Here is a 15,307-nt window from a genome sequence, read left to right as displayed (position 1 = left end):
GGAGTCACAGACGGAAACAGGCTCCAGGCTCTGAGCTGGCAGTCAGCACAGAGCCCGACGCGGGGCTCGAACCCACGAACCGCGAGATCATGACCCAAGCGAAAGTCGGACGCTTAACCGACTAAGCCACCCAGGCGCCCCAAGGATGCTCCTTTTTAATGTGGTTGTTTTTTTTCCCCCCATGTGTGTATGCTCACATTTGATCAAGGGAAGAGGTCACGGAAAACTGGGCCAAGGAAAGGTCTAGAGAACAATGGCAGTGGCAGTAAATGGAATCTAACCATTTGCATGACATCAAAAGCTAAAGAGAATTCAGGATATGCTATTTTTAAACAAATATTAGCACTTCCATATGGCTTTTCAGGAGTTTATATAACTCCCCCTAAAACAAAGGCCAGCTACAAGCTGCTGTAGAACAATAGAATCCCAAATCCCTTAATCTGTAGGAGAGTTCAGTACTCTTTGACTACTGGGAGTTACAGCAGAACTGAAAAGGTGAAAGGGGGAAAAAGTCAACTCAGTAGAAGAATTCCCTTTTTTATCACTTGTTGATAAATACATTCAAGGAGAAGGGACGATGATGGGCAGCACCACTGTGGAAATTTACAAGAGCTCAGGAATCGCCACTAGATAAAAACAAGCATATGGTATATGCGGTCTTCCCTGTAGCAGAATGCTTATATGATATGCTAAATCAGAGTTCTTGTGTGTACCTTTATGGGTCAGGAATGGGTGAAATAAGACAGCAGGGCAGGAAACAATGATTACCATAACCGAGAGAGAGAGAGAGTCAGAGAGAGAGGGGGGCACCACAAAAAACCCCATGGCCTCTAAAATGGCTAATGCTGTAATACTGGGGTAGACTGGGCTCTCAGGAGTTCTGGGGATACAGGTGATTAGTAATGAATGTTCTTGTTCTTCAGCTGACTGTTACGTTCTTATGGTTTCACAGAATGGAGCTCCATATTCTTAACAATCTACTTGCTAGAGATAATGATTAAGAATTAGCTTTTTTTTTCTGTTGGAAACTAACATAATTAGTGTTTTAGTCTATTCATTTTTCTGAAAGTCAGAGTTAGATTATTGATACTATTCCCTGAATAACGTAGGCAGACCAATGAAGCAGCTCAAGATTTATGAAGAAATATATGAAATTGGCAGGAATTTATCTCTTCATTAATTTACAGACCAATGCTATAGGCTTATAGTGAATGTAAACAATTGTAAATACAAGCACAGCAGACTAAAATGCTATTTGGAGGTTATGACATTTTATATCACTTTGAATGGATGTCCAGAGCTTCAAGTATTAAATGACAGAGCTGACATTAAAGAATATATTTTTAATATTCCCACAGCATAACATCAGATCTATAAATGTAAATTAAAAGCTCACATGTCTGTTAAGTGCATAGGAAACCACAACTGTGTTATTTTAGCAATTCTAACTTAGTGTATCCAGAACTGTACACTAGATTCCTTTCCAATTCAAATTATGATTCTGTTAAAAAAAAAAAATCTCGCATGCGTAGGCACTAGACGTTAAGAGAGAAGTGAAATAATTAAATAACTGTTTTTCTTCTATTGGCCTAGACTCTTCTGAAAGGACTGGTTTTTAAAGGATATGATTTCAATTGAATAGAATGTATAGAAGAAGCTCTCAGTTCTTCACGTTAGGATTTAATCTTCCAGCTTGGATTTAAGGGCAGGAAGTATAACTTGCCGAAGACCAAAATAAAGCAAAACAGGAAGACAAGGAATGTGTGGGTTGCTGTACTGCGTGTGTATGCTCACCGCGCACAGAGCGGCAGGATGCAGCGCAGAAGTTATAGCCCAGAACAATACACAGTATATCTCAAAGCAGGCTTATGCTTCAAAAGACTTGTAAATGTGAAGAGACCCCAAACATACTCCATGAAAATGCAGTCTGAATTTCAGGACTCATTAAGAAGGAAGACAGAGACTGGAACTGAGTCTTAGCAAACAGACACTTCACAAGAAAGTGCTGCTTGGCAGCAAATCAACACCAAAAATGAACATAATTGGAGGAAACTTAATTTCTAAACAGGAGAACAGAAGAACAGCCACCTTACCTCCACTGCTAATGCAATTATCTTCCCGTCTCCAGTGGAGCTGTGAATTGAAGGCGATAGAAGGGTGGGCCCTCTCCAGCCCTCCCCACCTCCAAGCATTTGTGAAAGACAGATACTCTAAATGTTAATAGGTCCGAAATTCTCTCTAAAGGACAGATAAGCAACTCCACCACCATAATAAGCATGCAGGCTAACTAAGTACCTTTAAAAAAAAAAAAAAAAGAAAGTAAAGAAAAAAGAAACAAGAAAAAAGGAAAAGGAATCAGCGATCTTCTTTATAATGGAGGAATAAGAACATATTTTACACAGTCTAGAAATAAAACAATTCTGAGTTCAAGTTCATGGAAAAAATATTGCACGTTCAGTCTGGGCTGCAGTGAAGAAGACGGGGTCATGTAAATTAGGCCATGAATTATTTTAGCTGAGTGAGCCAGGGAAATAAAAATGATCTCTCTGGTCTCTGCCTGACTTCCTTCTGGGGAGGACTCACCCACCCACTCCATATCCCTCTTCAAGGCAACCTGCTGATCATGTCTCGCACTTCGGAGCTTGCGCACCATTCCTACTCTTAGCATGGGCTCGTGGGCTTTCGCTTTTGCTCATGTGGTAAAGAAGGTTGCCAGTGATCACTAGCTCCATCCGAGAGCCCAATGCCACTGCTACTCTAAGTCTGATTGCTGTTATCCTAGGGGTAAAGACATGTTTTAAAATCACTATCTATTGTGAGAAGAGCCAAACATCTTTGGTGAAAATATTTCATTTCAGTTGAATCTTTTAGAAATTTTGTCACCTCATGGCTCTCTCCTAGCATCCCGATGTATTGTCTAAATGTAAATCAACCAAAATGCCATTTGCTTTTTTAGATTCTGGCACTCCCTTAAAGGTCCTCTCTGATGTCTGAATTCTGTGTTTATTTTTAGAAAATATGTAGAATTTACCACAGTGCTGGGCATCTCTGTTGGTGTGGAAATAATAATGGTTTGTTAAGTAGTTGAACGGATGATGGATGAATGAATGAGAGACATTTAGTGTCATTATCTCAGCAGAGTTAAGGAAGCAAAGAATGCTCAAGGCGGAAGAAGCCCTGGAAGTCACTTAATTTGCTCTCAGTTTAGGAAATCATCTCACTATTCACCCAACATTTGCTTGCAAATTACCCATATATATGGAGTTCACTGGTTCACAAGTGTAATTTTTTATTATTTATTTATTTTAAATGTTACTTTTGAGAGAGAGCGAGCGAGCAGGGAAGGAGCAGAGAGCAAGGGAAATACAGAATCTGAAGCAGGCTCCCAGGTCTGAGCTACCAGCACAGAGCCTGATGCAGGGCTCAAACTCGTGAACCAAAGGGGCATGTTTTACTGACTGAGCCTCCCAGGCGCAGCTTTTATTTTTTATTTTTTGAGAGTGAGAGAGAGTGTGAGCATACACGAAGAGGGGAGGGGCAGATGGAGAGGGAGACAGAATCTTAAGAAGGCTCCACGCCCAGCATGAAGCCCGATGTGAGGCTCAGTCTCAAGACTGTGAAATCATGACCTGAGCTGAAGCTGAAACCAAGAGTCAGAAGCTTAACCAACTGAGCCATTCAGGTGCCCCTGCAATTCTTTTTAAATGATAACAAGTAGAGTATGATACAAATCCCATGTAAATGAACAGCCTGTTCACCTTGCCACGTGCACGAATGCTCCCCCCACAGCTGGCAGCCGGAAGCTCAGGATGAGCCACACCTGAGGGGCTCTTCACCCTGTGCTACAGCATCCCAGTAACCGCGAAGGGCACTGATGACAAAATGAAGAAGTAAAAATTCAGCCTAGATCTGAATTTTTAAAATTTTAAAATTTAAATTTTAAATTTTTTTAAATTAAAAAAATTTTCTTTTTTTTTAAAGTTCCAGGGCTCCTGGGTGGCTCAGGTCATGATCTTATGGTTTGTGAATTCGAGCCCTGCATCAGGCTCTGCTGACAGCTCAGAGCCTGGAGACGGCTTTGGATTCTGTGTGTGTGTGTGTGTGTGTGTGTCTCTTTCTACTTCTCCTCTGCTCATGCTTGGTCTCTCAACAATAAATAAATGTTAAAAAATTAAAAAAAAAAGATCCGTTTTTGTTAATTAAAAATGTGAATGCTGGTGGTGCCTGGGTGGCTCAGTCGGTTAAGCATGTGACTTTGGCTCAGATCATGATCTCATGGTTTCTGGGTTTGAGCCCCGCGTTGGGCTCTGTGCTGACAGCTAGCTCAGAGCCTGGAGCCTGTTTCAGATTCTGTGTCGCCCTCTCTCTCTGACCCACCCCTGTTCATGCTGTCTCTCTCTCAGAAATAAAATATATTAAAAAAATTTTTAAAACCTGTGAATGCCACAGAGAAAATAATATTCATCAACTGACAATCTAAACAACAGTAAAAAGCCTAATTACAACCTGGGGAAATATATCTGCAACACATGACCAATAAAGGCTTACTATATATAGAATGAAGAGCTCTTACAAATCATTATGAAAAGTGCTATCAACTCATGAGAAAAATGGGCAGCAGACATTTCACAGAAGAGCAAATACATATGGCCAGATGATATGAAGAAATGAGCATTACCATTCACCATCAGGGAAACGGAAGTCAAAATATATCCGCATGATTGGGAAATATTAAAGTCTGACAAAATCAAGTGCTGAGAGCATGTCAACAGAAAGAATCTTTACAGAATTATTGGCAGGGGTGAAAATCAATACAGGCACTTTTGAAAAACCTGCATTGTAAAACTGAACATACATGTTCTCCATCACCCAATACTTCTGCCCCTACGTATTACAGCCAAGACAAATTACTGCAGAGTACGACCATGTACAAGAATGTTCCTAAGACTACAGTTTATAAAAATAAAACAGGAAAAGCTGAAATGCCCACCAATCAGGGAGTGAATATGCATAAACCGCGGTCTACCCCCACATGGGCTGTTACACAGTAGTCAAAGCAAGCAACCTAGAGGGACACACACTATAGAAGAATCTTAACAATACACTAATATTGAAAAAAATTAAATCCTACGGGATTACATAGAGGATAATATCCTTTTTATAAGGGTCAAAGCAACTTTATAAAAATGTATTAGGAAAGTGCAAAAGGAAAATGATAAACAGAAGTTTCAGGATGATCGTTATTTTGGGTAGGGGGTAGAGGCACCCGATGGGAGAAAATGTTAGATGCACTATAATCACGGTCCTAGCTTTTGAATGATGGGGGCCTTAGGATGTACTACATTGTTTTCTTAATGAAATATTTTAATGAACACTAAAATGTCTGAAATAAATCATAGATCGATAATATCATGAACCAAGGATACGATTATGCCAATTAAAAAAAAATGGCATTCCCCACTCACCTTCATAAAGCTGTGCATACTGGGGGAAACCTGTTGCCCGTAGCCAATCACAAGCTTCCTTGGCTTCAATTTCTGTAACAGAACAGAAGAAAGACAGCAATGTCAGGCATCGGGACGCCAGCATGCTTTCTTCCTTAACAAACTCTGATTTTGTTATAGAGGCAAAATAGGTCTGGTGACAATGGATAAGCAAGATAAGTACATAGACACATACACAAAAGCCACTTAAATAAAATGGTTTAAATTATTGTGCTTCTTTTCAGACTATAGAAGATGCATATAACGACCCGTCTTTCCTTAAAAATTAAAAATGGGGTCTTAACAGTAGGTTACTACTCTGTGCCGCTCCTGTGTTCTGGTTACAAATGAGTGTGAAAACAGGGCATAATGAGCAGGTTGAGGAGGGATTAAATAATTTTAAGCCTAGATGGTCTAACCTGGTTTAGTGTTAACATCAACAAAAGGCCACCAAATACACGTGATGCCCTGGAAGAGAACTAACCTGCCCAATGGACCAGACCTTGTGCCCCACAATGGGATGTGCAGAAAAGGCCCAGGTGCTGAGGTAGTGTGCCTTCAGGCGCATCCAGCAGAAGAGACCCAGGCTGTCAGGTGACCCAGAGGGCATTAGGTCCATAAATCCCACAATCTTGGCAGGCCAAAATGCCTAAGAAAGCCCTGCTTCCCTGTGGTTAACATCTTGTAGATAGTATTGATAAACAGAAAGCCCAAGAGCAACTGACACACTGTGTTCAAACTCACTCAAGCACATATTTACAATCCCGTTAAAACTGACTCACAGAGGAGGTCTGGGGCACACTGATTAGTTTCTCCACTTGCACAAAGAATATTCCTTCAACTCTTCTTCCCACCTTCCATAGGCCATTAGAGTACTCAGTTATGTAAGGTGATTCACTCATTTATATATGCCTCAACATTGCTTAATTTACTCCAGATTCAAATCTTCATTAAGCATCTCTCCTCTGAGCCAGAGGGAGATGGAAAATCCGTATTAGGAGAAGCATACAGATCTTACTTTTGTCTAGTAACTTAACGGTTTCAGAGCACTTTCCCCCATATTATTTCACTAGTTCCTTGGCCTTTACAGAAAGGTAATTTAGAACACTCACATTCATTTAAAGCAAGTAGGGGTGTCCTTATAGAGCGTGCCAAAGAGAAAAACAACCTGCTATCTCCTGGTGAGTTAGTTAACACTCAAACTAAAAACAATTAAGGCCCGTGAGTGGAAATAAATGGCATGACCAAGTTTACTTTCACGAATCTTTTCAGCGTAGCAAGGAGAGCAGCATTATTAAACATGATGCAGGAGTGAATTTGGGACTGGTGGAGAAAGGGACATCCATTTATAAGAACCTCAATGTTTGCACTGAATACAAGAATATACAGAATTGTCCAGTGTGGATTACCTGTACTTAACATTTTTTCATGTATTCATATCCACGCCTTGTCTCAGAAAGGGATTAATGAAGCTTTACGTAAAATCATAAAATAAACATTTTCTAGAAAACCGTATTGCTGGAAAAACATAAAAGCTCAACGTTTTATTTTAAAGAAGGAGGAAACTTTTTTTTCCCTCTATCTCTGTGGCTCCTGTTCAAAGACAGACAAGGAAATTTAAAAAAGCTGTGTTTGCTTAAAAAAAGTTTTTTTTAAAAAAAAATAACTTGCTTTTCCTGACTATTTAGAGGTTACTTCCATTGAATGGATTGTTAGACTCTGAATAACAGATTGTTAAAAAGTAAATGCACTTGCTTTCTTAATATTTACCAGAAATTCTCACTGTGTACTCTTTTCTGACTATATTCAGACAGGACACCGGGTCAGCACACGCACAAAAGCCTGAATTAGACACAATTCACTAGCCAATATTGCCACCTATTCAGAGCATGTTCCTGATTTTCTTATTACAATGGCTTCCTGCCAAGAGGCATGTAAGATACATGGCATTTTTCTAAAAAGCCTTCACATTTATTTATGTAATACTTTACAAATTACCAGGTGTTCTCAAACATATTGCTCATTTAAGGGCCCCCGTGATTTCACGAACCCCAGTGGCCTATTGCTGTCTTGTCATTCTCTTAACTCACTTCCCACAACTAAGGAAATGAAAAGCCCCCACACAACCACAGAGTCATCTACAAAGCTGTGTCCAAATAGCCACTCTTCTCAAGGCCACTTGGTTAGAAAGCAATGATGTGGACAGGCAAAGGTTTGCTTCCTCGGCCTTTAGTTACACAACGGCTAAAAAGCAGTATTTTCAAGAACTGCAGAGATCCAGAAATTTTACCTTCCGTTTCCTTACCCTAAAACGGATGAAAATGTGATTTTCTTTCAGATGTGAAACCATGGGAAATAGGAAAGTTTCTATCTAGTTTATACTTAAGAATGTCCAGGGGTGCCTTGCCTGGGTGGCCCAGTCGGTTAAGTGTCTGACTTTGGCTCAGGTCATGATCTCATGGTTCTTGAGTTAGAGCCCTGTGTCGGGCTTTGTGCGGACAGCTCGGAGCCTGGAGCCTGCTTCAGATTCTGTGACTCCCTCTCTCTCTGCCCCTCCCCTGCTCGCACTCTGTCTCTCTCTCAAAAATAAACAAACATTAAAAAAAAAAAAAAAAAAGTCCACTCATGAATACCTGGGCTGCATAACAACTGAACACTGCTCCTACAGACATCAGAATTAGAACATTGTAAAAACTGTAAAACGTTGTCACTGGTTTTTAAATAAATGGAATAGTTATAGACTTCACTCCCACCCCTTTCCAGTTACTGAGAGAAAATGGTAACAATCTGATGTAAGTGCTGATTTAAAAAAAAAAATGAGTATTTTTATTTTATTTAACATGAAATGGATACATATGTTCATCCAAGTGGAGCAGAGAACACCCTTTCTGGTTTCGCCCCCTGATCCAGTCCATTACTTTCCCTCTGGTCTCCCAAGTACAGCGCCTTGTCTCCAATTCTCTCTCTGAGAGAGTCCATTTCCCAATCCTAGGTCCTCACACTTTCCAATCTACAGTCTTGATCTTGTCTCTCTCTCTCACTGACTTCACTAGAGCTCCAATACCTGGAAAATCAAGTCTGCACACCTCTGCATGGTTTCCCCGGTTCTCCGTGAGGTACGCAACCTAATTTTTCAGTTCCCTCTCTTCACTTTGTCTCCTCGCCAAAGTAAACTCATCTCGGCACACACCACTGTGACTTCCTGGCATGAAATGCTGTCCCATGTTCTCAGTGTCAAATTCACTCATCCTTCAAGGCCTATCCCAAATGTTGCCCCCCAGAGGCCTCCTGACAATTGTCAATGGCTTTTATTGAGTGCTTAGTATGTGCACGGCTCTGTCGAGGCACTTAAGGCATATTAATTCACTCACTTTTCAGACTGATCCTAAAATGTGGATTACTAAAATCCCCAAGATACACAGATGAGGAAACAAGCAGAGAAATCACTTCTTCAAATGAGTTTTCTTTACATGCAAATGCCATGGTGGAGACAGAACCAGGACTCACAGAAATGAGCAAGACAGGTTCTGCCCTTAAAAATACATACGACACTGAGCAACCTTTAAAATATTAAAACCATGTACACATTGCATTACTTCAGTCACTAAATTCTCATGCCCAGTTTTGGAGATCTCTAACTGGCTCTAAAGGTATGGCTTTTCCTTCAATATATGCAACTATGAAGATGATTTTTTAAAATGTTTTTTATTTATTTTGAGAGAGGGAGATAGAGTGAGAGTGTGAAAGCAGGACAGGGGCATAGAGAGAGGGAGAGAGAGAATCCCAAGCCGGCTCCATGCTCTCAGCAGAGCCTGCTGCAGTGCTCAATCCCATGAACTGTGAGGTCATGACCCGAGCCACAATCAAGAGTAAGATGCTTAAGTGACTAAACCACTCAGGTGCCCCGAAGATGATTTTTAAAAATCTTTTTGTCCACCGAGCAAAAAACTCCATCAGAAACCAAAAGCACAATGGAAATACAATGCCGCTTTAATGCCTGGGTTTTCTCTGAGCAAACAACAGACAAATGTGTTGAGGAAACAGGAAGTATTTATTGGAAACAGCTCTAGTGGTTAGTTATATAAGATGAATGAGGTCCAGGAGACCCTTTTGTGTAAGGCTGGGAACCATTAGTCCATATTTGCACATTTCTTGGCATGAGGGGATGACCCTATCTTCCCTTTACCCCTCAACAGTGAGTTAAACAGAAATTCCCCAACCCCGTCATCATTCTGTTGAACTCGCTGATCTTAAACCAGTTGAGCAACAGCAACTGGGTTGGGATGTGATTACTTCCACGTTCTGTGTGCCCTCTCTTCACAGGGGGAATGGTTAGGCTCCCTGCCTTCTTTGACAACAGGCTACCAAAATCAGGACTCAAGGCAAATGCCACAGCTACATGGAATGTGTCTCTTAAATAAAAGTCTAAGGAATTGGAAGAATGCAAGAAAATTCAAGCACTTTCCAGATTCCTCAGATTCCCCCAAATATGACAGACCTGTGGGCAAAGATCAGTGGAAATGTTGATACTTTTACAGCCACAGAAAAGCACATTAGCTGTGTGAAGGCAGGTGGTATTTTCTGATCCAAAACAGAATTCATTTCCGTACCCTGGTCACATAGGATTCTTCCAATGGAAGAAGATTCTTCTTACCCATTTTCCAGCCACCATTGAGGCGGCCAATTTTACAGGACTGCCGTGCAGGCTTCATGGGGCAGCCCACTGGAGAAGCAAACCATGGCCTCAAAAACTTGATCTCAGGGCTGATGCGATAGGCATCACCTTGGGGAACTTCCTAAAAGCACCACCACCACCCACTCCCAGGTATTCAGATTTTCTCAGTCAAGGGAATACCTTTTTTAAAAAAAAACTCTTTAGATAAATTTAAGGACAGCCAGGATGGAGGACCACTGAGCCACACAACATTTCTTTCTATGCTGGCGTCTGGGATTCTTTCTCCCTGGATTATCCTGAGAGCCTCCCAATGGAATTCTGTGCTGAACTTTGCCCCTCCCTGCCCACAACAAATCTATCCTAGTCCGAGAGTCCCTGAGCCCCTGGATTTGCTTTTATGAGACACATAATTCATCATGTTACTCTCCTGCTTATAACTCTACACTGACTCCCCACCACCTTTCTATACAGTCCAAACTCCTCAGCAGACCCACAACCTTCTTAATTTGGCCTCTGCCTTACGCATTTGTCTCCTGGAAGGCCTCTAAATGTAAGCTTTGCTCATCTTACTGAATTCCTTGGGGTTCCCAGAATGCAGCCTCCTCTCTCACACTGCAGGCTCTTAATTTGTTTTCCCCTGTACCCCTAAATTCTCTCTTCTCTACCATGTCAACTTTTCTCTCCCACCTTCCCTATGCTGGGTGAGATGCACTTACCAAAAGCTTCTTAGTTCATTTATATGTCCTGAAAGAATACTTGTTCCATATTGGAAGCACAAATAGATTTGTTTGAAGGAAAAAAAAGGATCCATTAATATTTTCCTCCCTCCAAAAACAGACTAAGAACTATAATGCAACCCCCCTTCTCTTCGCAATTAATAAAAATAAACGTTAAACACCCACAACTGCCAAAGACTGGTGATCAGGATTCACCTATGTAAAATGAATTTCTACATGGGCTAAGTCAGATAGCAAAATGTATATAACAATATTTACTACACTTTAATGTTATCTAATCACAGCCAAGATTTTGACTAGCAACTACATTCCTACCCTCAGGTGACTTAAAGCATTTTAAACATCTGTTGTGTATATTCTGAAAGAAACCGGTAAGGAAGCTTCTGGAAGACCAGTCGATACTAATTCAGTTTCTAAAGCTGTTTGGCCTAACTGGGGCTGACCCAAATCCGCCTTCAGGAATATTCTGGGATAGTCCTACACTTAAGTGAAGCCAGTCCTCCTTCATTTCCCCCTTCACTCGGTATGTATCTACTGAACATCTCCTAAGTACGCTGCCAGCTGTGCTCAGGGACAATCACACACAGGTTCCTGCCCAGAAGGAGGAAGCCAAATGGAAAGGTAATTCACAGTTGAGTACGTGGTGTCCGATGACCCTCTACTGACGGAAGAGCTGATTTCCTAAGGGCTATTCTAAGGTCTTTGTGTTTGTGAAGTCCCAAGTGGCCTGCTGCAGTAAACCCATGAATGCTCATTTCACAGGTGAAACTACCTACGTCCTGCATGCCCTCGCTCCTTCATCTACCCCATCTGTCACCCCATCTCCCTTGGGCTCACTGATCTAGCTATACTGGCTTCTTCTCACCCACCCCATATGCCCTTTCCTGCTTTATTTTTTCTCCTTCCAAAATATGTATTAGGTTTACTTTCTGTGTCTCCCCTCTGTAAGCTCCAAAAGGCACATTTCTTTGTCTACTTTACTCTCTGATACATCTTAAGCACCTATAGCAGTGTGGGGCACAAGGTAGTTGCTCAATGAATAAATATTACACAGCTACAATATGACTTTTGTTTTAGTGAAGTGGTTTTCCAATTTTTTTCTGACCAGGATCCATGATAAGAAATATATTTAACGTTATGATCTGGTACACAAATGTATGTATGCCATGTGTATACACACACATACACTCATGTATACAAACACGTGCCTGTACAAGCACACGCAAAACTGAAACAAGTTTCACCAATAACACTTAAAATTAGTTATGTGGTCTTAACATTTTTCTATTCCATTGAAAAAACTAGTTATTTGTTCCTCACCAAAGCAACCAGTTTGAAAGGTATTATTCTCACACTATAGCTTTTTCTTATAAAGAAAGGTAGGAAGAAAGGAAGGATGGAAGGAAGAAAGAGAAAGAGAGGAAGGGAGAGAGAGAGCGAGAGAAAGGAATAGAAAGTGAAGGAAGGAAGGAAGGGTAAACTAAGAACTTACATGAAGTACAGAGGAGAATGTGTTGAGGCACAGGAAAGACTCGTACGAATTCAGAGGTGGGAGGGGGCTGCTTGAGCACATGGTCTGTGCTCAGCCTTTAAGGAGGGGTTATAATCTATGTAAGACTGGGTGGGGGAGAGAAGATTCCGATTAAAGGAGACAGAATAGGCCAGGTGGAGAGGTGGGGAAGCACAGGAGTTTGTGAAAGGATGCTAAGCAGTCCGATGTACTAGAACCCTGAAAAAGGAAGGGAGGCATGAAGTGGAAGGCAGGTTCTCCCACAGAGCACATATAAGCATCTCCTTAGCCTGGTTATCCAAAAAGCAGCCAACGTTATTTCTTCAGATGTAAAAGAGTTGCTTTCTAATAATCCATCACACCAAGAAGGCAAAGTATTACCTCTGCAACAGGTCAGGAAAACAGGTCTAGGAAAGAATGTATTGCTTTGTTAGGTAGCCTTGAGAAAATAATCTCTCTGGACCGGTTTCCTCATCTGTAAAACCTGGGACTGTCCTGGGCTTTGTAGTAAATTCCCCAGGTTTCTGACTCTGAGATTTCTTTTATGACAATTTCCCCTTCTCTCTAAGACAACCTCTAGAATAGCTTCCATTGCTATTGTTAAGCTTCTAGATTTATCCCCAGTTCCACGGAGGTGTTGTTCTTCCCTCAAAAAACTGGATCAACAGTAACTGCTGTGAGTTCTCCAATTTTGCAGATTTACTGAAGCGTATCGCTAAAATTTGTAATTTGGTTTTTAATGGATCAGTTCCCTGATTTGTCTCATGAAGCCTATGTTCGTATTACAGGGAACTCAAGACCCTAGATATTTTTGCTCATGTGAGTCTACAGCCCTCAAACTAAAAAACGCATCCTTATAGGAGGAACATGCTTAGAAAACTCGGAGTTTTACTCTGCTTACTGAGTGTTTATATTCGTGCTTGGCTTCAGTAGCATCCTAACTTCTACAGAATCAGGGAGTCAGGTGCTGACGTGCTTCTTGGACCCTCTCTCATCTTTTCTCTTCACCAAGGAGGAAGCTGGTTTCAGAGTTTAGGTGATTCGCTGAAGGTTCCAGAATGGCCCTGCTCTCCTGGGTTAGTGCACTTTCTGCATACTTTGACTGCCTGCAAAGATTACCCTCACTTTTAAATCATCAGACTGTTTTTCAGTACAAGTAAAAATTGTAAGTTTGGGAAAGTTTCCTTCTTAAGTCTTTTTTTTCCTCTCCTGCTTGAGATCTGGTGGCAGATCTGTTGCTTTCTAATAAAGAACATTCCTAGAAATAATATAAAGGGGGGAAAAGGACCTATCTTTTCCCAGTAATGTGATGACAACTTAATATAAGGTTTTGCCTTAAAAAAAGGAAACCCCGAGAAACACACCCTGCAAGCCTATACCTGGTATTATGCACATGAAGAGAGGCTCCAGCAATGCAGAAATGAAATCAATTGACATCCCCTTTGGGGGATCATTTAGTTCAAGTGTTTGCAAAATACTGTTATATCACATCAAAAAGTATGTGCTCATCCCTCCCGAAGGCAAACAGCTCGGTATTAATTTGAGCCCGTGGTTGACAAGGCTCTCTCAGGTACCCAGATTTAAACCGATCCAGTTATTTCCAGGAACAGAAAATATCTCTCAGCTAATCAAAAACTGGCACTTACTACCCAGCACAAAGAAGTCATACTGAAATGAAAATAAGCTATGAAAGAAAAGGATACAGGATCATCACATTTTCCTATTTCATTTCTTTGTGGGGTGGGATTAAAACCCTTTGGTTTACGGGGCGCCTGGGTGGCTTAGTCGGTTAAGCGTCCGACTTTCGCTTAGGTCATGATCTCGCGGTTCGTGGGTTCGAGCCCCGCATCGGGCTCTGTGCTGACTGCCAGCTCAGAGCCTGGAGCCTGTTTCAGAGTCTGTGTCTCCCTCTCTCTCTGACCCTCCCTTGCTCACGCTGTCTCTCTCTATCCTAGAAATAAAAAAAAAAAAAAAACAAAAAAAACAAAAAAAACAAACCCTTTGGTTTACATACAAACACGCACACACATTTCTAGTATTCTGTATCAAATACTTATGCATTCCTAACCATGCAGTGCTAAGAAAAATAATGTGAAGTAGTACTTAAAATACTAAACCATTTATAGATAATAATTGCATAGATTAAGAAAACAGTTTCAAGAGAGGAAATAATCTAAATAACATACTTTTAAGAGCTCTTATTTTTCTGAATCTCATTTTTTCATAAAATGAAGCAGATGGTTTAAGATTATATAATCCACTTCCTTTGTAACTTACAATTCAAGGCAAAATACCTGGTTACAAAGCTAAAGTAGCCAACCCCCTATCTCCATGATGAAACGTTTGCAGGCACATCAGTTCTTTCATTTACGTGTTATCAAAGCTTATTCTACTAAGTAACCCCCAAACGAAGCCCAATGAAAAGAAAAAACAGGGCAGCGACTGGTAAAGAGAGCTGCCGTTAGGCATTCCTATGTCTAACCTCAAACAGGAAACACTATGTGATTTGATATTCTTAGTTGTGTGCCACAAGGTGTAAGGAAAATCTAGGACTACTGTCTTCTAGGGCAGCTAAAGAATTATTTTCATTAAAAATGCTGGTGACAACCAGCCCCCGAGACACACACAATCTAATGGTGAAAAGTGGTTCGGACCCGGTCCATCTGGTTTAGGAAGGCTTCTGGTTTTATATGGATACATCTTTCCTACAAACACTTTGAGACCCTCATTTGGTTGCTATCCACCTTTTGTTTACACATGCTGGCAGGAAGAGGCTTGAAGCACATATGACCTTGGACTAGTCACTGAATTTCCAGGCATCTCGGCTGCCCTTCACCAGGGAAGAGGCAATGTTTTTCCGGACTGCTTTTGCAAAGTTCTGGAATTTCCCAACGAAATGACT

The 15,307-nt window shown here is 41.1% G+C and overlaps 1 protein-coding gene across 1 annotated transcript in view; it reads right to left on the bottom strand.

The window, feature by feature from the left end:
- The window catches only part of DLC1 (DLC1 Rho GTPase activating protein), a 393,707-nt gene that overhangs the window by 24,561 nt on the left and 353,839 nt on the right, over positions 1-15,307 (bottom strand). The window contains 1 exon segment of the mRNA XM_039220840.1: positions 5,466-5,537. Within this exon segment, the coding sequence (XP_039076771.1) occupies positions 5,466-5,537 (72 nt within the window).

Source organism: Hyaena hyaena, unplaced genomic scaffold (assembly GCF_003009895.1).
Source record: "Hyaena hyaena isolate Hyena2069 unplaced genomic scaffold, ASM300989v1 scaffold_17, whole genome shotgun sequence".
Classification (NCBI taxonomy): Eukaryota; Metazoa; Chordata; class Mammalia; order Carnivora; family Hyaenidae; genus Hyaena; species Hyaena hyaena.
The sequence above is the reverse complement of the archived record's forward strand: the minus strand, read 5'-3'. Positions and strand labels throughout refer to the sequence as shown.